The 23,758-nt window shown below is 63.5% G+C and overlaps 1 protein-coding gene across 1 annotated transcript in view; it reads left to right on the top strand.

The window, feature by feature from the left end:
- The window catches only part of PROM2 (prominin 2), a 66,088-nt gene extending 43,609 nt beyond the window's left edge, over positions 1-22,479 (top strand). Inside the window, exons 12-21 of the mRNA XM_048512122.1 lie at positions 9,868-9,871; positions 10,305-10,376; positions 10,731-10,823; positions 11,225-11,278; positions 13,364-13,444; positions 14,923-14,991; positions 15,828-15,917; positions 18,383-18,489; positions 19,738-19,826; positions 20,327-22,479. Of these exons, the coding sequence (XP_048368079.1) occupies positions 9,868-9,871; positions 10,305-10,376; positions 10,731-10,823; positions 11,225-11,278; positions 13,364-13,444; positions 14,923-14,991; positions 15,828-15,917; positions 18,383-18,489; positions 19,738-19,801 (634 nt within the window). The 3' untranslated portion in view covers positions 19,802-19,826; positions 20,327-22,479. The remainder of the gene's footprint in view (positions 1-9,867; positions 9,872-10,304; positions 10,377-10,730; positions 10,824-11,224; positions 11,279-13,363; positions 13,445-14,922; positions 14,992-15,827; positions 15,918-18,382; positions 18,490-19,737; positions 19,827-20,326) is intronic.
- The last annotated feature ends 1,279 nt before the right edge of the window (positions 22,480-23,758 follow it).

Below are 23,758 nucleotides of genomic sequence, written 5' to 3'. Positions count from 1 at the left end.
CCCCCCCCCCCCACCCCCCCCCCCCCCCACCCCCCCCCCCCCCCACCCCCCCCCCCCCCCACCCCCCCCCCCCCCCACCCCCCCCCCCCCCCACCCCCCCCCCCCCCCACCCCCCCCCCCCCCCACCCCCCCCCCCCCCCACCCCCCCCCCCCCCCACCCCCCCCCCCCCCCACCCCCCCCCCCCCCCACCCCCCCCCCCCCCCACCCCCCCCCCCCCCCACCCCCCCCCCCCCCCACCCCCCCCCCCCCCCACCCCCCCCCCCCCCCACCCCCCCCCCCCCCCACCCCCCCCCCCCCCCACCCCCCCCCCCCCCCACCCCCCCCCCCCCCCACCCCCCCCCCCCCCCACCCCCCCCCCCCCCCACCCCCCCCCCCCCCCACCCCCCCCCCCCCCCACCCCCCCCCCCCCCCACCCCCCCCCCCCCCCACCCCCCCCCCCCCCCACCCCCCCCCCCCCCCACCCCCCCCCCCCCCCACCCCCCCCCCCCCCCACCCCCCCCCCCCCCCACCCCCCCCCCCCCCCACCCCCCCCCCCCCCCACCCCCCCCCCCCCCCACCCCCCCCCCCCCCCACCCCCCCCCCCCCCCACCCCCCCCCCCCCCCACCCCCCCCCCCCCCCACCCCCCCCCCCCCCCACCCCCCCCCCCCCCCACCCCCCCCCCCCCCCACCCCCCCCCCCCCCCACCCCCCCCCCCCCCCACCCCCCCCCCCCCCCACCCCCCCCCCCCCCCACCCCCCCCCCCCCCCACCCCCCCCCCCCCCCACCCCCCCCCCCCCCCACCCCCCCCCCCCCCCACCCCCCCCCCCCCCCACCCCCCCCCCCCCCCACCCCCCCCCCCCCCCACCCCCCCCCCCCCCCACCCCCCCCCCCCCCCACCCCCCCCCCCCCCCACCCCCCCCCCCCCCCACCCCCCCCCCCCCCCACCCCCCCCCCCCCCCACCCCCCCCCCCCCCCACCCCCCCCCCCCCCCACCCCCCCCCCCCCCCACCCCCCCCCCCCCCCACCCCCCCCCCCCCCCACCCCCCCCCCCCCCCACCCCCCCCCCCCCCCACCCCCCCCCCCCCCCACCCCCCCCCCCCCCCACCCCCCCCCCCCCCCACCCCCCCCCCCCCCCACCCCCCCCCCCCCCCACCCCCCCCCCCCCCCACCCCCCCCCCCCCCCACCCCCCCCCCCCCCCACCCCCCCCCCCCCCCACCCCCCCCCCCCCCCACCCCCCCCCCCCCCCACCCCCCCCCCCCCCCACCCCCCCCCCCCCCCACCCCCCCCCCCCCCCACCCCCCCCCCCCCCCACCCCCCCCCCCCCCCACCCCCCCCCCCCCCCACCCCCCCCCCCCCCCACCCCCCCCCCCCCCCACCCCCCCCCCCCCCCACCCCCCCCCCCCCCCACCCCCCCCCCCCCCCACCCCCCCCCCCCCCCACCCCCCCCCCCCCCCACCCCCCCCCCCCCCCACCCCCCCCCCCCCCCACCCCCCCCCCCCCCCACCCCCCCCCCCCCCCACCCCCCCCCCCCCCCACCCCCCCCCCCCCCCACCCCCCCCCCCCCCCACCCCCCCCCCCCCCCACCCCCCCCCCCCCCCACCCCCCCCCCCCCCCACCCCCCCCCCCCCCCACCCCCCCCCCCCCCCACCCCCCCCCCCCCCCACCCCCCCCCCCCCCCACCCCCCCCCCCCCCCACCCCCCCCCCCCCCCACCCCCCCCCCCCCCCACCCCCCCCCCCCCCCACCCCCCCCCCCCCCCACCCCCCCCCCCCCCCACCCCCCCCCCCCCCCACCCCCCCCCCCCCCCACCCCCCCCCCCCCCCACCCCCCCCCCCCCCCACCCCCCCCCCCCCCCACCCCCCCCCCCCCCCACCCCCCCCCCCCCCCACCCCCCCCCCCCCCCACCCCCCCCCCCCCCCACCCCCCCCCCCCCCCACCCCCCCCCCCCCCCACCCCCCCCCCCCCCCACCCCCCCCCCCCCCCACCCCCCCCCCCCCCCACCCCCCCCCCCCCCCACCCCCCCCCCCCCCCACCCCCCCCCCCCCCCACCCCCCCCCCCCCCCACCCCCCCCCCCCCCCACCCCCCCCCCCCCCCACCCCCCCCCCCCCCCACCCCCCCCCCCCCCCACCCCCCCCCCCCCCCACCCCCCCCCCCCCCCACCCCCCCCCCCCCCCACCCCCCCCCCCCCCCACCCCCCCCCCCCCCCACCCCCCCCCCCCCCCACCCCCCCCCCCCCCCACCCCCCCCCCCCCCCACCCCCCCCCCCCCCCACCCCCCCCCCCCCCCACCCCCCCCCCCCCCCACCCCCCCCCCCCCCCACCCCCCCCCCCCCCCACCCCCCCCCCCCCCCACCCCCCCCCCCCCCCACCCCCCCCCCCCCCCACCCCCCCCCCCCCCCACCCCCCCCCCCCCCCACCCCCCCCCCCCCCCACCCCCCCCCCCCCCCACCCCCCCCCCCCCCCACCCCCCCCCCCCCCCACCCCCCCCCCCCCCCACCCCCCCCCCCCCCCACCCCCCCCCCCCCCCACCCCCCCCCCCCCCCACCCCCCCCCCCCCCCACCCCCCCCCCCCCCCACCCCCCCCCCCCCCCACCCCCCCCCCCCCCCACCCCCCCCCCCCCCCACCCCCCCCCCCCCCCACCCCCCCCCCCCCCCACCCCCCCCCCCCCCCACCCCCCCCCCCCCCCACCCCCCCCCCCCCCCACCCCCCCCCCCCCCCACCCCCCCCCCCCCCCACCCCCCCCCCCCCCCACCCCCCCCCCCCCCCACCCCCCCCCCCCCCCACCCCCCCCCCCCCCCACCCCCCCCCCCCCCCACCCCCCCCCCCCCCCACCCCCCCCCCCCCCCACCCCCCCCCCCCCCCACCCCCCCCCCCCCCCACCCCCCCCCCCCCCCACCCCCCCCCCCCCCCACCCCCCCCCCCCCCCACCCCCCCCCCCCCCCACCCCCCCCCCCCCCCACCCCCCCCCCCCCCCACCCCCCCCCCCCCCCACCCCCCCCCCCCCCCACCCCCCCCCCCCCCCACCCCCCCCCCCCCCCACCCCCCCCCCCCCCCACCCCCCCCCCCCCCCACCCCCCCCCCCCCCCACCCCCCCCCCCCCCCACCCCCCCCCCCCCCCACCCCCCCCCCCCCCCACCCCCCCCCCCCCCCACCCCCCCCCCCCCCCACCCCCCCCCCCCCCCACCCCCCCCCCCCCCCACCCCCCCCCCCCCCCACCCCCCCCCCCCCCCACCCCCCCCCCCCCCCACCCCCCCCCCCCCCCACCCCCCCCCCCCCCCACCCCCCCCCCCCCCCACCCCCCCCCCCCCCCACCCCCCCCCCCCCCCACCCCCCCCCCCCCCCACCCCCCCCCCCCCCCACCCCCCCCCCCCCCCACCCCCCCCCCCCCCCACCCCCCCCCCCCCCCACCCCCCCCCCCCCCCACCCCCCCCCCCCCCCACCCCCCCCCCCCCCCACCCCCCCCCCCCCCCACCCCCCCCCCCCCCCACCCCCCCCCCCCCCCACCCCCCCCCCCCCCCACCCCCCCCCCCCCCCACCCCCCCCCCCCCCCACCCCCCCCCCCCCCCACCCCCCCCCCCCCCCACCCCCCCCCCCCCCCACCCCCCCCCCCCCCCACCCCCCCCCCCCCCCACCCCCCCCCCCCCCCACCCCCCCCCCCCCCCACCCCCCCCCCCCCCCACCCCCCCCCCCCCCCACCCCCCCCCCCCCCCACCCCCCCCCCCCCCCACCCCCCCCCCCCCCCACCCCCCCCCCCCCCCACCCCCCCCCCCCCCCACCCCCCCCCCCCCCCACCCCCCCCCCCCCCCACCCCCCCCCCCCCCCACCCCCCCCCCCCCCCACCCCCCCCCCCCCCCACCCCCCCCCCCCCCCACCCCCCCCCCCCCCCACCCCCCCCCCCCCCCACCCCCCCCCCCCCCCACCCCCCCCCCCCCCCACCCCCCCCCCCCCCCACCCCCCCCCCCCCCCACCCCCCCCCCCCCCCACCCCCCCCCCCCCCCACCCCCCCCCCCCCCCACCCCCCCCCCCCCCCACCCCCCCCCCCCCCCACCCCCCCCCCCCCCCACCCCCCCCCCCCCCCACCCCCCCCCCCCCCCACCCCCCCCCCCCCCCACCCCCCCCCCCCCCCACCCCCCCCCCCCCCCACCCCCCCCCCCCCCCACCCCCCCCCCCCCCCACCCCCCCCCCCCCCCACCCCCCCCCCCCCCCACCCCCCCCCCCCCCCACCCCCCCCCCCCCCCACCCCCCCCCCCCCCCACCCCCCCCCCCCCCCACCCCCCCCCCCCCCCACCCCCCCCCCCCCCCACCCCCCCCCCCCCCCACCCCCCCCCCCCCCCACCCCCCCCCCCCCCCACCCCCCCCCCCCCCCACCCCCCCCCCCCCCCACCCCCCCCCCCCCCCACCCCCCCCCCCCCCCACCCCCCCCCCCCCCCACCCCCCCCCCCCCCCACCCCCCCCCCCCCCCACCCCCCCCCCCCCCCACCCCCCCCCCCCCCCACCCCCCCCCCCCCCCACCCCCCCCCCCCCCCACCCCCCCCCCCCCCCACCCCCCCCCCCCCCCACCCCCCCCCCCCCCCACCCCCCCCCCCCCCCACCCCCCCCCCCCCCCACCCCCCCCCCCCCCCACCCCCCCCCCCCCCCACCCCCCCCCCCCCCCACCCCCCCCCCCCCCCACCCCCCCCCCCCCCCACCCCCCCCCCCCCCCACCCCCCCCCCCCCCCACCCCCCCCCCCCCCCACCCCCCCCCCCCCCCACCCCCCCCCCCCCCCACCCCCCCCCCCCCCCACCCCCCCCCCCCCCCACCCCCCCCCCCCCCCACCCCCCCCCCCCCCCACCCCCCCCCCCCCCCACCCCCCCCCCCCCCCACCCCCCCCCCCCCCCACCCCCCCCCCCCCCCACCCCCCCCCCCCCCCACCCCCCCCCCCCCCCACCCCCCCCCCCCCCCACCCCCCCCCCCCCCCACCCCCCCCCCCCCCCACCCCCCCCCCCCCCCACCCCCCCCCCCCCCCACCCCCCCCCCCCCCCACCCCCCCCCCCCCCCACCCCCCCCCCCCCCCACCCCCCCCCCCCCCCACCCCCCCCCCCCCCCACCCCCCCCCCCCCCCACCCCCCCCCCCCCCCACCCCCCCCCCCCCCCACCCCCCCCCCCCCCCACCCCCCCCCCCCCCCACCCCCCCCCCCCCCCACCCCCCCCCCCCCCCACCCCCCCCCCCCCCCACCCCCCCCCCCCCCCACCCCCCCCCCCCCCCACCCCCCCCCCCCCCCACCCCCCCCCCCCCCCACCCCCCCCCCCCCCCACCCCCCCCCCCCCCCACCCCCCCCCCCCCCCACCCCCCCCCCCCCCCACCCCCCCCCCCCCCCACCCCCCCCCCCCCCCACCCCCCCCCCCCCCCACCCCCCCCCCCCCCCACCCCCCCCCCCCCCCACCCCCCCCCCCCCCCACCCCCCCCCCCCCCCACCCCCCCCCCCCCCCACCCCCCCCCCCCCCCACCCCCCCCCCCCCCCACCCCCCCCCCCCCCCACCCCCCCCCCCCCCCACCCCCCCCCCCCCCCACCCCCCCCCCCCCCCACCCCCCCCCCCCCCCACCCCCCCCCCCCCCCACCCCCCCCCCCCCCCACCCCCCCCCCCCCCCACCCCCCCCCCCCCCCACCCCCCCCCCCCCCCACCCCCCCCCCCCCCCACCCCCCCCCCCCCCCACCCCCCCCCCCCCCCACCCCCCCCCCCCCCCACCCCCCCCCCCCCCCACCCCCCCCCCCCCCCACCCCCCCCCCCCCCCACCCCCCCCCCCCCCCACCCCCCCCCCCCCCCACCCCCCCCCCCCCCCACCCCCCCCCCCCCCCACCCCCCCCCCCCCCCACCCCCCCCCCCCCCCACCCCCCCCCCCCCCCACCCCCCCCCCCCCCCACCCCCCCCCCCCCCCACCCCCCCCCCCCCCCACCCCCCCCCCCCCCCACCCCCCCCCCCCCCCACCCCCCCCCCCCCCCACCCCCCCCCCCCCCCACCCCCCCCCCCCCCCACCCCCCCCCCCCCCCACCCCCCCCCCCCCCCACCCCCCCCCCCCCCCACCCCCCCCCCCCCCCACCCCCCCCCCCCCCCACCCCCCCCCCCCCCCACCCCCCCCCCCCCCCACCCCCCCCCCCCCCCACCCCCCCCCCCCCCCACCCCCCCCCCCCCCCACCCCCCCCCCCCCCCACCCCCCCCCCCCCCCACCCCCCCCCCCCCCCACCCCCCCCCCCCCCCACCCCCCCCCCCCCCCACCCCCCCCCCCCCCCACCCCCCCCCCCCCCCACCCCCCCCCCCCCCCACCCCCCCCCCCCCCCACCCCCCCCCCCCCCCACCCCCCCCCCCCCCCACCCCCCCCCCCCCCCACCCCCCCCCCCCCCCACCCCCCCCCCCCCCCACCCCCCCCCCCCCCCACCCCCCCCCCCCCCCACCCCCCCCCCCCCCCACCCCCCCCCCCCCCCACCCCCCCCCCCCCCCACCCCCCCCCCCCCCCACCCCCCCCCCCCCCCACCCCCCCCCCCCCCCACCCCCCCCCCCCCCCACCCCCCCCCCCCCCCACCCCCCCCCCCCCCCACCCCCCCCCCCCCCCACCCCCCCCCCCCCCCACCCCCCCCCCCCCCCACCCCCCCCCCCCCCCACCCCCCCCCCCCCCCACCCCCCCCCCCCCCCACCCCCCCCCCCCCCCACCCCCCCCCCCCCCCACCCCCCCCCCCCCCCACCCCCCCCCCCCCCCACCCCCCCCCCCCCCCACCCCCCCCCCCCCCCACCCCCCCCCCCCCCCACCCCCCCCCCCCCCCACCCCCCCCCCCCCCCACCCCCCCCCCCCCCCACCCCCCCCCCCCCCCACCCCCCCCCCCCCCCACCCCCCCCCCCCCCCACCCCCCCCCCCCCCCACCCCCCCCCCCCCCCACCCCCCCCCCCCCCCACCCCCCCCCCCCCCCACCCCCCCCCCCCCCCACCCCCCCCCCCCCCCACCCCCCCCCCCCCCCACCCCCCCCCCCCCCCACCCCCCCCCCCCCCCACCCCCCCCCCCCCCCACCCCCCCCCCCCCCCACCCCCCCCCCCCCCCACCCCCCCCCCCCCCCACCCCCCCCCCCCCCCACCCCCCCCCCCCCCCACCCCCCCCCCCCCCCACCCCCCCCCCCCCCCACCCCCCCCCCCCCCCACCCCCCCCCCCCCCCACCCCCCCCCCCCCCCACCCCCCCCCCCCCCCACCCCCCCCCCCCCCCACCCCCCCCCCCCCCCACCCCCCCCCCCCCCCACCCCCCCCCCCCCCCACCCCCCCCCCCCCCCACCCCCCCCCCCCCCCACCCCCCCCCCCCCCCACCCCCCCCCCCCCCCACCCCCCCCCCCCCCCACCCCCCCCCCCCCCCACCCCCCCCCCCCCCCACCCCCCCCCCCCCCCACCCCCCCCCCCCCCCACCCCCCCCCCCCCCCACCCCCCCCCCCCCCCACCCCCCCCCCCCCCCACCCCCCCCCCCCCCCACCCCCCCCCCCCCCCACCCCCCCCCCCCCCCACCCCCCCCCCCCCCCACCCCCCCCCCCCCCCACCCCCCCCCCCCCCCACCCCCCCCCCCCCCCACCCCCCCCCCCCCCCACCCCCCCCCCCCCCCACCCCCCCCCCCCCCCACCCCCCCCCCCCCCCACCCCCCCCCCCCCCCACCCCCCCCCCCCCCCACCCCCCCCCCCCCCCACCCCCCCCCCCCCCCACCCCCCCCCCCCCCCACCCCCCCCCCCCCCCACCCCCCCCCCCCCCCACCCCCCCCCCCCCCCACCCCCCCCCCCCCCCACCCCCCCCCCCCCCCACCCCCCCCCCCCCCCACCCCCCCCCCCCCCCACCCCCCCCCCCCCCCACCCCCCCCCCCCCCCACCCCCCCCCCCCCCCACCCCCCCCCCCCCCCACCCCCCCCCCCCCCCACCCCCCCCCCCCCCCACCCCCCCCCCCCCCCACCCCCCCCCCCCCCCACCCCCCCCCCCCCCCACCCCCCCCCCCCCCCACCCCCCCCCCCCCCCACCCCCCCCCCCCCCCACCCCCCCCCCCCCCCACCCCCCCCCCCCCCCACCCCCCCCCCCCCCCACCCCCCCCCCCCCCCACCCCCCCCCCCCCCCACCCCCCCCCCCCCCCACCCCCCCCCCCCCCCACCCCCCCCCCCCCCCACCCCCCCCCCCCCCCACCCCCCCCCCCCCCCACCCCCCCCCCCCCCCACCCCCCCCCCCCCCCACCCCCCCCCCCCCCCACCCCCCCCCCCCCCCACCCCCCCCCCCCCCCACCCCCCCCCCCCCCCACCCCCCCCCCCCCCCACCCCCCCCCCCCCCCACCCCCCCCCCCCCCCACCCCCCCCCCCCCCCACCCCCCCCCCCCCCCACCCCCCCCCCCCCCCACCCCCCCCCCCCCCCACCCCCCCCCCCCCCCACCCCCCCCCCCCCCCACCCCCCCCCCCCCCCACCCCCCCCCCCCCCCACCCCCCCCCCCCCCCACCCCCCCCCCCCCCCACCCCCCCCCCCCCCCACCCCCCCCCCCCCCCACCCCCCCCCCCCCCCACCCCCCCCCCCCCCCACCCCCCCCCCCCCCCACCCCCCCCCCCCCCCACCCCCCCCCCCCCCCACCCCCCCCCCCCCCCACCCCCCCCCCCCCCCACCCCCCCCCCCCCCCACCCCCCCCCCCCCCCACCCCCCCCCCCCCCCACCCCCCCCCCCCCCCACCCCCCCCCCCCCCCACCCCCCCCCCCCCCCACCCCCCCCCCCCCCCACCCCCCCCCCCCCCCACCCCCCCCCCCCCCCACCCCCCCCCCCCCCCACCCCCCCCCCCCCCCACCCCCCCCCCCCCCCACCCCCCCCCCCCCCCACCCCCCCCCCCCCCCACCCCCCCCCCCCCCCACCCCCCCCCCCCCCCACCCCCCCCCCCCCCCACCCCCCCCCCCCCCCACCCCCCCCCCCCCCCACCCCCCCCCCCCCCCACCCCCCCCCCCCCCCACCCCCCCCCCCCCCCACCCCCCCCCCCCCCCACCCCCCCCCCCCCCCACCCCCCCCCCCCCCCACCCCCCCCCCCCCCCACCCCCCCCCCCCCCCACCCCCCCCCCCCCCCACCCCCCCCCCCCCCCACCCCCCCCCCCCCCCACCCCCCCCCCCCCCCACCCCCCCCCCCCCCCACCCCCCCCCCCCCCCACCCCCCCCCCCCCCCACCCCCCCCCCCCCCCACCCCCCCCCCCCCCCACCCCCCCCCCCCCCCACCCCCCCCCCCCCCCACCCCCCCCCCCCCTCACCCCCCCCCCCCCCCACCCCCCCCCCCCCCCACCCCCCCCCCCCCCCACAAAATAATTAACATCATTGCCATCTTGCTCAAGCATATGATTTTCAGAATGTGTCTATTTTTTCCAGCCAAAGCATAACAGAATGTTTTTTAAAATTTTCAATAACATATATACAGAAGCATTAAAACAGAAAAGAAAACATACAGAAAAGAACAAGTCTTTTGTTACATACACTTTCACACACTATAAGTGTAATAAATAAATAAATAAATATACCTACAAATTCTAACAATGATATGCAAATTCTAACAAAGTATATTCATCCATTTCCCCCTTTATCCCATTTCCATTGCTTTTCCCAATCTACCAAAAAAACCTTATTATTAAAGTGGTATATAATTACTGTCATTAATTTCTAAGTGTATTTATTTCAAAATATATTATCATAGTGTATCAATTTCAAATTATCATTTTCCACTCATTTAGTAATTAATAATTCATACATGTTTTCTTAAAAACCAAATACACACATATATTTATATGATTTGAATATACCTCTTCCATCTGAATCAAGAAGACTGAGTTACCCACACTAATATCCCCATGATCAAGCACTAGTTTCTTGCATTGCAGTTCTGTTTGAGGTGATCAAGATGTTCCCAATACAAGGTACCCCAGCAGCGGACTCACTACTTTGCATTAGGCAAGCTGCTATTCTCATCCACTGCATCTGGGGATTATAACACTGACCATCCTTTAGAACAGGGGTCAGCAACTTTTACCACCCAAAAAGCCATTTGGACCCGTTTTCCATGGCCCCAAAGATCTACCAAGCCGGAGAGGCAGCTCTACACGGAGTCGCCTCCAGTTTGGCCCCTCCACTCACCTTTCCTGGAGGGACACACCCATGCTACCCTCTGACCTCCAGGTCACACGGAGCCGCAGTATAAGGCTGAAAGAGCTGCATGCAGCTCTGGAGCCGCGGGTTGCAGACCCCTGCTTTAGAACAATTGTAAAGATTGAGACAGCATGTATGGGAAGTCTGTTGAAAATTATGCTTATTTTTCTAGATACGCAACCCTCTTGTGAGGACCAGTATTGAAGGCTTGGCTGTAGAGCTTGAGAGATTAAGCAACGTTCAGGTATGTAGACAGAGATGTCAACTTATGGCTGGGAAAAGTACAGATAAACAAAAGAGAAAGTTGTGGTGGGTTTTCCGGACTGTGTGGCCATGCTCCGGTAGATCTTGTTCCTAACGTTTTGCCTGCATCTGTGGCTGGCATCTTCAGAGGTGTATCACAGAGAGAAATCTGTTACACACTGTGTTTAGGAGCAAGATCTACCAGAGCATGGCCACACAGCCCGGAAAACCCACCACAACCAGTTGACTCCGGCTGTGAAAGCCTTCGACGATACAGAAGAGAAGGTGGTGACCCACTTTTTCAAATTACCTCCCAAGCTTCATAGCTGATCTGTTATATTGTTCTTTCCTTCAGAGCGACAGAGGTATGACGGAAAAACTGGCTAAAGAATCACAGATGCTCCATAACATTCAGAATCCCACAATTGATATAATGAGAGAACTTGTGGTAAGTGTGCAGAACTTTTCAGCAAAAAACTCAAGCCTATGACCACCTCTGAACTTTTTGTGCCTGAGAAGTTGAATTCCCCTTCCAAAAAAGCCCCTTCCAAAAAAGCTTTCTCTAGCTTTCTCTTGAACTTGTTTAGTTCCCTAGCAATTACTCAAATGTTGTGTTTAAGGAGGAGACTTCCCATATTAGCTTGGGGACAATTCTAATCCTAATTCCATGGTTTTGATGTTAATGCAAATGAATTTCAGAAGCTGCAAATCATAACTAACTCAGCAAGCTAGAATTAGGTAAAGCTGAGTGAATATTTCTGGATGTGCCTGTATGGAGAAGACTATCTCCCTTCAGTATAAGGGGAGGGGCTTACTTACTATGGTTTACTTCTTCTCTTGTTTTCACAGGAGGATCTGAAAGAAAGTGTCTACTTCTTGTCTGCAGTGGCATCAAACCTACAGGTATTGTTATCACAGACTATACTATGCTTGGAAAGTGGGTCTTTGTGGGGCTGCTATGTGGACCCATACCCATTCTCCAGGAGAAAAACTAGTTCTGCCCCATACCAGTCCTCCATCTCTAGTTTTTAAAATCAATCAGTTATATTTATATTTGTGTGCCTGTGGGCCAAACCTTGTTATAGAGCATAACAGGAAAAGGAAATAGTTATCTTTAGCTAGTAATTGTATTTTTTAATTTTTTTTGTTTATATTTATTTTGGGAATCTAAAATGCAGAATATTCTCTCTTGTGGTAACTTACGGATTTCAAAGAAATGTATTATGTACTAGGGAAGATCTAAATAAAATAGATACATTGGGTTGAATCTTATAACACACATAAGTGAGCATGCTCACAATGCAGTTCCTCCCTATGCTTGTTTCAGGAGACCCCTGAGATCTTCAAAATGCTGCCATCAGAACAAAAAGACGTTCCCCTTTCTCTTCCATCACTTGGACTTTTGCTGACACCTTTGCTGTTCCTCCTGGCCCGGGAGTGGTGTCAGCCTGGGTCCCTCTCTTCTGGGCAACATCCCAGGCCATGCAGCTTTTTGTCCACTCAAGTCCACAACCCCCAGAATCAGCATTTGTAATTAATGACTGATGCTATAAAACTGGGAATCAGTCGTCTTCCACATAAATGATTTGTGCTGCCTACTGTGCACATTGTGGTTTCCCTGTTTGCTAGATGCGATCTCTCCCTTTCTAGTCCCCCCCCCTTCTCTACTGTCTTCAGCGTTTAACAAACTGGGCCATGCGTCATCAGCATGTTTATGAGTGCGTTTATGAGGTTGAGCCAATACCCATGTTTCCCTCCATAATTCTTATGGTTTTTAGGAAAGCCAAATTGAGTTCACCTGAAATATGAAGTATTTGCTTGTTCGGGGTGTATATTGTGGAGCGGAGGCTATCTTTGTATGTATCTTTGCATCTTGCAGAGGTGTATGGCCTTCCATATTGGCCCCACAGTTTAACTGAGGGAGGGAGACAAATTTTTATCTGGTGTTTAACGCTCTAATTGATTTATTGGATGATTAAACAAAGTAACATTTTCAGCCCTACAGCATAATCCTAATCTTGTCATCTCTTATGTGTCAGTGAGCATTACTCCTGTGCAAGTGTGTTTAGGATTGCAGCCCTAACAGCTGGTTAATGGCTGATGCTACAAAACTTGGTAATCACTCAGCTTCCGCGTAAATGATTTATGCTGTCTAGTGTGTACGTTGTGGTTTCCCTCTTCGCTAGATTCAATCTCTCCCTTTCCAGTTTTTTTCCTTCTCTACTATCTTCAGCGTCTAACAAATTGGGCCATGCCTCATAAGCATTGTGCGTAACATTGTCATCTTATGTATTAAAAGTTCTTATGGAAAAGCTTCTGCTCATCAAATCCTGGATCTCCATCTGAATTCAGCCAATGCCAGTTCCATTCCTCTCTTCTTCCCATTTAATTGGTCATTCAGGGATTTCTGAGAGCTCTTTTGATATCTTCTTCCTTACAGGGTCATCGCAATGACAGGATAGATAAATTCCAGGCAGGGCCACTTCCAACGCAAGCAAGAACTTCTGGCAGTGACAGTGTGCACTGACTCAGAAATGAAAGTGGAGCAGGGGTGCCAAAGTAGTCAGAGAGTTTCTGTCTCTCCGATATGTATCACACACTATGCATTTTCTCCACAGAGTACGCATCGTAGTAGGAAACAGTATAAAACGGATATGTAGATTAATCCAGAGGGGCTGATTGCTTAGTCTGTTGCAGCAAAATTAATAAGAACTGTAAAGACTAAGCAAATTAGTCACGAGTCAGAGCTCATTTGATCGAATGCATAGAGGCAATATCATAGGAGATGTAGCGCTACACTGGGTATTTTCTTGTCAGTGATGTTGAGCAGGAACAGGGGAAAGCATGTAGCAATTCCTTAGCCAGCTATTATGAGGAAAGAAGGCCAACCTGATCATGTTGTTAGTGATTGTCAGTGTATACAGTTCTGACCCGAGACCTTCCTGATCAGCTGTCCTCATAGCACTCTTCTTTATGTTTTCCTGCTAGGCACAAATAAATGACATGGAGACCAAAGTTCGCTTAGTTGAGACCACTCTCCCCATTGATGTTCACAAAATACTGAGAAAGGTGAGTAAGAGAGATGCTGAGATTATTCAGGGTGCTTAAATGTTTCTCTCAGAGGAAGGGACCATGTAGAAAACTTGCAAAACTAGAATATTGTTGATACCATCATCAATTATAAAAATGAAAGTGTAGCCCCATCTGCAGATGTCTACATCTGTGGGTTAGGGCTATGCAGGGAGAAAACAGATTCTTCAAACTTGGGAGACACCCAGGTTTGCAGAAGAATCTGAAAACAACAACAACAAAAAACACATGGGGGTTTAATTCACCCCCAAACCAGTTGTGTTCTCTGTGCCTGTGCAGCTCATATACTTTCCCACCATCCATCCTGCTGAGGCAGCAGAGTAGGTGGGTGCTGCAGACATTGAACTGGTGTAACGCATGGGTGAGTAGCCTGGTGAACAACTGAGACAGCACAGAGGCCAGAAGGCTGGGAGAAGAGCTGCCATTGCTAAGGCAGCTAAGCTGCTGTGAGGCCATGAGCTGGCACTACTAGGCAGGTGAGGGGCCACCGCTGAAACAGTGAAGCAGCCATGTGAGTGGCAAGGTGAGCCTCAAAGAGCAGAGCAGCTGAGGGGGTGTAGCGGGGGGGGGGGGGGATAGTGAGTCACAGCAACCACAACAGTGAAGTGGTCATTTGACCATTTGAGTGGTCAGGAGAGCCACCCAAGTGGCAAAGAGGCCAGGTGAGTCGTTGGCTGACAGAGAGACAGTGAGCCAAAGCTACTGCAACAGTGAAGAGGCTGGGTGGTTGGGCAAGAGGCCAGGAGAACTGACCAGGTGACGAAACTGCTGGGGAGGGACACGAGCAAGCCACTGCTAATTCCTGTGAGGCTGAGAAGCTGCTGGGATTAGGGGGCAGGTGAGCTGAAAGAGAGAGAAACAAGAGTACCGCAATGAGGCAGGCAGAAGGAGTGACAGTAGACATGGAAAGAGTCTAAATAATAATAAGAGAGATGGGGTAGGGGGAGAAAAAGAGAGAGAGACTCGGAGAGAAGTGGAGGGAGAGGGAAGGAATCAAAGGTGGGAGGAATGGGCTGGCCACTCCTGCAGGTTTCTTTCGAGTCCTGACTTGTATATTCTATTAGCCAAGTCAGCCAAATCTGAGAATACTTAAATCCGGTTTTTCTTTGCTTGAAATTAAATCCACTCCCACAAGACTTACAAATCATTTAGTGAATTCCTGGCTGAATAGGGATTTTGACCCCTTTGTAAGGACACTGCACAAACTGGGTGATAGGTGCAATCCGCTCCTTCTGTTTTAAAAGTAAAATGCTATCCAGATCTTAGTTTTCACATGCTTATTGGCATTAAACATTGTTACAAATTTATAAGTGAGATCAGTCCATACGAAATGGGAACTATCTTTGTTTTGGAAAATGTTAGAGGTCAAATAGGGCAGAAGCAGAAAGGCAGAGGGATTATCACCTTGGAAAGCACATATGTCCTTTCAGTCTTCATCTTATTTTTTTTCCTTCCAGGAGTTAGCTTGCTTTGTAAGAAAAGAGGTGGGGTACATCTCCCTGTACCTGAACTGGCTAAGGGATGTGGTAAGTACTGGTGTTTCTACTGCTGTTCACATCTGTGGGGTGCCAATAGAATGTGATGTAGTAGCACAGGGTGCACTGAAGCAGCATTCATTTCTGGAGAGCCAGCAGGGTGTAGTGGTTAAGAGCAGGTGGATTCTAATCTGGAGAACCAGGTTTGATTCCCCACTCCTCCACCTGAGTGGCAGAGATTTATCTGGTGAACCAGGAGTGTTTTTGCACTCCTACATTCCTGCTGGGTGACCTTGGACTAGTCACAGTTCTTCAGAACTCTCTCATCCCCACCTACCTCACAAGGTGTCTGTTGTGGGGAGAGGAAGGGAAAGGAGTTTGTAAGCCTCCTGGAGTCTCCTTACAGGAGAGGAAGGTGAGGTATAAATCCAAACTCTTCTCCTCTTCTAGATAATCCCTGCCCATAGCTCTTTTCATGTGCTGTATTTGTATTTATGGGAAAACTCAGAAACTGTCAAGTGGTTGAAGACTAGGATAGCAGTGAAGGGGCAGATCTGGTTAAACGTGAGGGCCTTCAGCTGGGGTGCGCAGGGTAGAAATATAATGAAGTAAAATAATGTGAAGTAATTCATAAAAATGCTTGTGGGGGAAAAACATTTTCTGGCAACCTGGGTGGATTATGGGAAGCTTATAAAAATGGATGGGCCTTCTATCCCCACACCCTTAACTCAAATCCCCAGCAATGTCCATCAAGTTGCATTTTCAGCTCATCCGGTCTTATGGAGGAATGGCAAATGATGCAGGAGCCCAACCCACTTAGATGCTGCCTACATACTCCGTTCATCCAAAGTGATTGTGTGAATAAGTGCTGTTCTTTTCTGTTGCAGCTAATAGGGGATGTTACTTCATGTCAGCCTCTTGCCACTGGTCTGGACAATGGCCGGGTGATCTTGTGTGATCGCATTGTGGATCCCTGGGTAAGCACTCATCTCTTTAAGGGATGGAAACGTGTGTTCTGCAGTTCATTAGCAACCTTGTTCTTTTTGCCTCTTATTCTACGTGTTTCCATCTCCTGAAACTCTTTTTGCATGTCAAATATTGTCCTTTAAGGCAGCCCTCCCTTGTCATTATCTCAGAACCTCCAGGAGAGCTCCCAAGTGCTCTAAAATGACTTATCTGCCTTGATAGTGAAAGCAAACAGAATCACAACAAATGATGATTAACCTGTCTTGAACCTCTGTGCTTTTTGCAGCTTTGCCCATGCTCTTAAACATCTCTGCCCTTCCTCCCTGGCTGCTCCTTAGAACTTGAACTTTTGGGCAGAGTATCTCTATTATATTGTCGAAGGCTTTCATGGCCGGAATCACTGGGGGGCTGTATGGCCATGTTCTAGCAGCATTCTCTCCTGTCGTTTTGCCTGCATCTGTGGCTGGCATATTCAGAGGATCTGATAGTTGGAAAGGAAAGCAAGTGGAGTATATATACCTGTGAGTGAAGGTCAATAGGTGAGGGCATCTGAATAGGAGTGGCCTGGCAACTGAGTAACAATGAAGTATAGCATGTGAGTAACAATGGAGATAGCAAGGTCAATAGGTGAGGCATCTGAATAGAAGTAGTCTGGCCTTTGATTGTCTATAGTCATCCTGTGTCTGTGTGGAGCTGATTAGTCACTGTCTTGACTCTAGTGTTTTTCAAAACTGGCAGCCAAATTCTGTTCATTTTCAGGACAAAGTGGTGGAAGCACCTTTCTTACATGGAAAGACCAAACTATCTAGGGTTTTTTAGTTTTGAAAAAAGATGAAAAATTGGAGGCATGATAGAGATTTATAAAACTTTTCCCTCTCTTATAACCGTGACCACCCAGTTGGATTGATCGGCAGTAGAATGAGAACAAACCAAGGAATCTAATTCTCCACACAGCACGCAATTAAGTTGTAGAATGTGGCAATGGTCACTGGTTTATGTGGCTTTGAAAAGGATTACAGATATTCATAGAAGATTGGTCTACAACTAGGATTCCCAGTGTGATGCCTACTGATACCTTTTCTGGTGCCTGCCAGGTGCTTTTCAAAAGTGGATGTAGCCAGCTAGGGCTTTTGCACAGTAAGATTTCTGACTGTAGATTTGATTGGCTGTGCAATTTTTTTAAAAGTTACCTTGGCAGGAGTTACCACAACAACACAAGGATCTTTACTATGTGACTGAAGGTAACCTGTAGCAGCCACCTAAGGCAGCCATTTTGCATCAGCCATTTTGTGACTGGGCTTTCCATGCTGTGTCAAAATTTCAAAGATGCCAGTGGGCTTAAAACAGTTGGGCTCCCCTAAGTAAAGCTTCCCAGTTCAGACAGAGTCTGTTTCTAGAGGGTGATGAGAACTGCTGCTTTCCTTTGACCTCATTGCCACTCTTGACAATACTGAGATATGCCACTGAGATATGAAAAACAAGAGTTGCCAACCTCCCAGAATTTCAAATGATCTTCTGATTACACAGATCAGTCTCCCTGGAGAAATGACTGCTTTGGAGGTTGGACTGCATGGTGTCAAATACCTTCCTCTCTTCTCCAAACTCTGCCTTCCCAGGCTCTATCCTGATGTCTCCAGGAAATTCCCAGCCCAGAGTTGGCAGCCCTAATAAAAAATCAGGGCAAGCTGAAGCCTTTGGGCCCACGTGGAATCATCTTGGGTTAGAGAACCAGGAAGTCCTCCTGATCCAGAGTCAATTTTTGTTATTTCAGTTAATATGCTGTTTCAGGTCTTAGCTTGCATATTATAAAAGGGAAGGTGCGCAGATCTGTGGGAGTCAGGAATGTAGGTTATAATCTGACTGGAGTTTTTTGGCTTCACAGCGAGTCTCCACTCGTCTGCTTGGGAGTGTGCTGACCATGTCATTCACCTTGAGTAGGAGAGTCTTGGGTTGCAGCTCCTGTCTGATACAGCCAACAATAGAGACTGAATAAAGAAAAGGCATGAAAGAGTGCTGCATTTCCCCTTTTACCTCCAGTCTTTCTCTTTTTAAAATTTTACTTCACTGGATCTTTGCTCCTGAGCCATCGACACACTTGTTATGGTGAAATCCACACTTTAGTGATACACTAAACTATTTTGTTCTGGCTTTCCTGACTCTGCCAACTTCATCAGGTGATCCCAAATTCTAGTATCTATTCGTTTGCTTTGATTCACATCTCAGAGCTGGCATGTGTAGTGGTTAAGAGCAGTTGAACTCTAATCTGGAGAACTGGGTTGGATTCCCCACTCCTCCACATGAGTGGTGGATTCTTATCTGGTGAACCAGCTTTGTTTCCCCACACCTACATTTCTGCTGGGTAGTTCTGGGCTAGTCACAGTTCTTCAGTCATGACTGTAGTAGCTTTAGAAACTTCTCCTAAGTGAAAAAGCCCCTTATCAGTAGATCTCTCTTGTTTTTGCTTTTCTTTTTCCAGAATGCCTTCTGGTTTAGCCTGGGCTGCTGCACTTTCTTCCTGATTCCCAGCATCATCTTTGCCATCAAGACCACCAAGCATTTGCGTCCCATCAGGCACCGATTGATGTAAGTAGTGGCCAGAGACATGCAGCGGGCTTTGAAGGCAGTTCTGAATAACAAGAGACAAAACATGTAACTGGGACAGTGCAACAGGATATGGTCAAGTGGATCTACACAGGCTCTTTCTTGGTATGGAATTTTTAGCTGTTGCCCTTGAAGAATGGCTGATGGTAATATGTTACAATTGGCTGGGCTGCATTAATTGCAATAGGTACTTAGCCATACAGTCAATATCAAGAGAGATTCCAAAATCTCGGTGTAATACTGTGGGGCAGGGGAGGAAATAGAGAGGAAGGAATAAAGAAGGAGGAGGCCAAAATTGATGAAAATCATTGATGATACCATTGTTGACTCAACCGTAAGCTAGCCAAACAGCTCTGTCTTGCAGACCCTGTGGAACTGCATCAAGTCCTGCAGGCCCAGGTCTCATCAGACAGTGGGCCTTTCCCCACTTACCTTAAGCCCCGCACTACTCTCCTCAAGTAGCGCGGGGTCCCCAGGCACTCCCCACGACAGGGGCGGCGACAGCACAGCCGCCCCGAGGCTGCCGCTGTCGCGCCCCCTCAGCGCGCAGCATCCCTGGCGCTGGAGAAAACGGCGCCTTTTGATGACCCCGCACAGAGCGCGGGGTCGTGGGGACGCCCGGGCACGCGCCAGGGATGCCACGCGCTGAGAGCAGCGCGCGGCTTAGGGGGGATAGAGGAGAGTGGAGAAACGCCCAGCGTTCCACCAGGCTGGGCCCAGGGCTGAGAATGCCCTTGCCCTGGTTAAGGCCAGCAGGATCTCTTTCAAGCCAGGAATCCCCAGTAGGTTTCTGGCAGAATCTGCCTGGTGGAAGGAGGATGCTGAGCTAGATGGACCCCTAGTCTGACCCAGCAAGGCTTTCCTTCTGGTTTCCTGTGGAATGAATGCCAGATTCTTTGAAGGCTGATAAAGACCATTTCCACACAGGTCATCTGCTCTGGGTTCAGTGCTGTTGGACAGTAACAGATTCCAGAGACGATGTCTTCGAGAAGATGTTGTGACTTTTTATATGAAGCTTTCCAGTTAGCCTGTTGATCCATGCTGTATCAGTCAGCAGCATTCCAAGGTCTCAGGCAAGGGACTTTGCTAATCCTGTTGCATGAGATCCTCTTTAGCTGAAATTGCTGGGGATGGAAGCTAGAATGTAATGCATGTGCATGCACTCTATTTCCTAGGTATGCCTTCCCACCTTGTCTGATCCTTACTGCTTTTTTCTTGCGTTGTCTGTAGTTCTACAGGATCAGAGGAGACCTATCCCTTCCACATTCCACGTGTCACATCTCTGAAGCTATAGGAATTATCTGTACCAAGATCTTCAGGTAAGGGAACATTGCTGCTTGAGCGTGTGTGTTACAAGGTTTCATATTTTAAATTAGTAAATATTGTCCATTTATTTGTGGAGATATGCGACCCCCCCCCCCATCCATATGTCTGCAAGGAAAGGGGCTTGAGTTTACTTTTTCAAAATGAAAGCTGAGAATTCAGATAATGTGATGCATATTTTGGTATATTTGATATAATGCTATTAAATGGGCTATTTAAAAAACCCTTCTGCATTGGGGAGAGGACATGGCTACCATGGTGAAAATGGTCATTGGGTGGGCAAGACTAGAAAAACCCAAACTTCTGCACCCACATAGCAGCCATCCATGCTGTCCTGCTATCTTTCCCAAATCCATAGAGCCAAGGTTGGAGAAAAGCCAGGAAAAAACCTAAGAGATATAAGTTGAATTGAAGCTGGGGCAAATAATCTGTGTGGAAATACCCCTAGTTTAAATGATCCAGCCTGCCTCACTCAAGTTCTAATCATGCTTTTCAGTTGCAGGAATCATACAGGAAAGAACCCTGGATCCATTCCAAGATACATGCCTTTGCAAGTCATAAAGCTCCAAAGGGACTGATACGGACCTCTTACTGAAGAAACATCTCATCCCCTGCAAAAGCTTTTGTGCCATCATTGTTACGCACAGCACCATAAATTTCCTTTTTCTTCCAAGCTTCCCTTACTGGTGCTTCTTGCTCAGTGCCGATCAAGCAACTATACAGATGACATCCTCTTATCAGTTTAGTTCCATCTGTTTCTGATGCTGCCTGGTGGATCAAATCTAATACTTCAGAAGCAATTTTATCCTTGCCGTAAAGTGGTGGTGGGGATATTCAAGACTTTAGTGCCTGTTTTACTACCTGGAATGTATGAAAGAAGGGTGTGCCCCAAACTATACACATGGCAAGAACTGTGAGTGCATTTGCTTGGAGTGGTTTCTAGGGTTGATTTTGGCCAAAGCTGAGGGAATGGTAGTTCAATGAGATACAACCGGCAGTAGTTTCCTAAATTAATGCTACCAATAACATCTGAAGCTGCAGCTGTCAGTTTACTGCAATCAGCTTCTCAACCTGAGCCCTGTGGGGATAGGGTGGGATAGAAATAAAATAAATAAATAAGCCTGTACTTTCCCCAGCCAAGTTGCTGGAGTGTGGAGGCCTTCCCATCTCCCATCACTAATGTCCTTGGCCAGAGAAGGTCTGTTCCTCTATACTCAAGAACTTGCCGGGAGTTCCTTGCAATGCTATAGAAGAGGGTGCAGGAGGTGCAACATTGCTGGGGCCTCTGAGGTACTCTCCCATTTCATGTTAGGAATAGCACCTGTGAGACCAGGAGCTCAAGCAAGGAAGGGGGGGTTGGCAGTGGGAAGAGCCTCTGCAAACAGCATAGTTGTGCATCCATTCATCATGGACACAGAGGAGTGGATCACTTCTTATCTGATGTTCATTGGGCCAGGAGATGGAAAAATTAGTATGTGGCAAGATGCAGCTCACTCATCGGCTGTCCCTACACTGTGGAGAACCTGCAATAACCTGCTTCCCTGCAAAATATGCCTGCTGGCAGTTGTGCAGACTCACCACCAGTTTATCACTCAATGCAATAATCACAAATGACAGTCTGCTTCTGTTTTCTTCCCATGTTGAATACTGTCTATGTAGGAAATCCTCTGTGTGTGAAGTAGAGCAAGGGGCCATGCCATGCATTTTGTGACAGTTAACCTGAGTTTGCTGTCAGATGTGTACAACCTGGCAAGAGACAGTGTTATGTAATGGGTAGAGTATTGATCTAAGAAAGTGTGTGTGTGTGTGTGGGGGGGGGATTACTGATTCAAATCTTTCCTCTGTCATGAAGCTCCTTGGGGGTCTTTAGCCAATCCCTCTTTCAGCCTAACCTACTTCACAGGGCATTTGTGAGGATAAAATAGAAAGGTAAGATTTTTTAAATTAAAGGAACTGGTTTAACTGCAGCCATTTCTGCTCCCCCTCCCCTCCAGGGCTTATACAATGCATGTTGTTTGAAATGGATGGTTTGTTTTTATATTTTTAGGTGAGATGGGATGAACAAAGCAAGTTCTCATTGACATCAGTTTTACACATGCTTCCGGGGCTTATTTTCTTTCTGTGTGGCTCTCCGTTACAGGCAGAGAAAGGTTCATTCACGAAAGGACACACAATGCCTCTTTTTAGCAACATCCCTCTGCCACCCTCACAGATGCTGTCTTTCAGTGGCGCTATAAATGGAGATGCAGGGGGGTGTAGCTCAGTTTAAAGCACCTGCTTTGCATGTGGAAGGTCCCAGGTTCAGTTCTTGGCATCTCCACTTGAAAGGACCGCAGGAAGGATCATTCTGTGCCTTAAGCCCTGGAGCATCGTTGCTAGTCGGAGCACACTGTGCTGAGCTAGATGGGTCAGTGCTCTGGGTCATAAAGTCCCCTTTACTGCAAATGGATGTATGTGCCCAATTAGTGAGGAGCACCACCCAGAGAGAAAATTTCCCTCCTTCGTGCCAGTGTGAAGTTCCCAAATATTGTGAGCCCTTCAGGGACAGTGATCCTTGCCTGTCTTTTGTATGAATAATTACTGTCATTTGCCCTCAACTTTGGGGAAAGAGTTGCCAGTAAATAAATGCAGTCATTCTTAATAAAAAAAGAAGTGGCCATTGTTAGATCTTTCTTTTGTGGCTGAGTGCGTCTGCTTGGAGAAGGACATGAAGTGAGCAAGAGCTGAAGAGTTAGGGCCGAAGGATGCCCCTGGTTTTTGGTAGTGCGGCAGCCTCTTTCTCACACACGAAAATGCTTAGTTTTGAGGGTTAGACTTTTCTCTGAAGGTTTGCTAGGCTATGACCTGGATAACCCAGCCTAGCCTGATCTCATCAGATCTCAGAAGCTAAGCTAGGCAGGGTTGACCCTGGTGAGTATTTGGATGGGAGACCACGATGGAATATCAGGGTTGTGACATGAAGCCAAGTAATGGCAAACCTCCAAAAGTCTGGGGTCTCCTTAAGTCGGAGAGAACAGTTTTGAAAAAGAAACTATTATGAGAAAAGAAAATGAAAACAATTCCTGTTTTTAAGCAAGCTCAGAAAAATGGCTGCCTAAGGGAAAACCCTTTCTATCTCCTCTGAACAACTTACCAGGATTCTGCTCACTTTGGCACTTTTAATGAATGGGCTATAATTACTCGTAATATTATTTGCATAGCAAGTGCAAATGCATCCATTATTCATCTTCCAAAAATCATGCTTACTTAAGTAGGTCACTATTCCTTACTCACACCCTGTCTCTCTGCTCTGATTATCCGTGGTATCTCTGCTCGATGCTTTGCTCCTTCCAGCCCAGTCCTAAGTCCAAGTGTGGTGCGTAACCAGTGTCAGCTTGATGTCAGCGCACCTTCTGGCTATGCAAGTGTGGCTTAATCATCATCTTGAACCTTTTGGGGATAGAGTTAAGGTTAGCAGGGCAATCCTAAACACACTTACTCCATTTTAACCTCTTTAACTAGAATAGACTTAGACGGGTGTGATTTGCTTAGGATTTCCCAATCGTTTTTTGCTGCCCTCTGTGCCTGAAACCTGTTCTCCAGACAAACGACATGTTGCTGCCACAGTGACCCTTTCTGGTCCGATCAAGATGCTTTGCTTTAACCCCTTTGTTCCCATCCACAATTAAACTCACCACTGGGAATGTGTAAGTGCATTTACTTACTGGTATTTTGCCTTTGTCTTACCCATTCCTGAGGTTTTCAAAGTTCTTCAGGACAGAGACAATGTATTTTGACCTGAATTGCTGTGTAAATTTACTGGTGAATACCAACCATTCCCATTTTACACACAGAGAAAATGAGGTTGAGATAGCAGTTTGTCCAAAGCCAGCCAAGTGTGCTAAACAGCTATGGCCCATCCATAGTTCTTGGGTTTCCTCCTAGAGTA

This window comes from Sphaerodactylus townsendi, linkage group LG12 (genome assembly GCF_021028975.2).
Source record: "Sphaerodactylus townsendi isolate TG3544 linkage group LG12, MPM_Stown_v2.3, whole genome shotgun sequence".
NCBI classification, from domain to species: Eukaryota; Metazoa; Chordata; class Lepidosauria; order Squamata; family Sphaerodactylidae; genus Sphaerodactylus; species Sphaerodactylus townsendi.
This window is presented reverse-complemented; position numbering and strand designations above follow the sequence as displayed.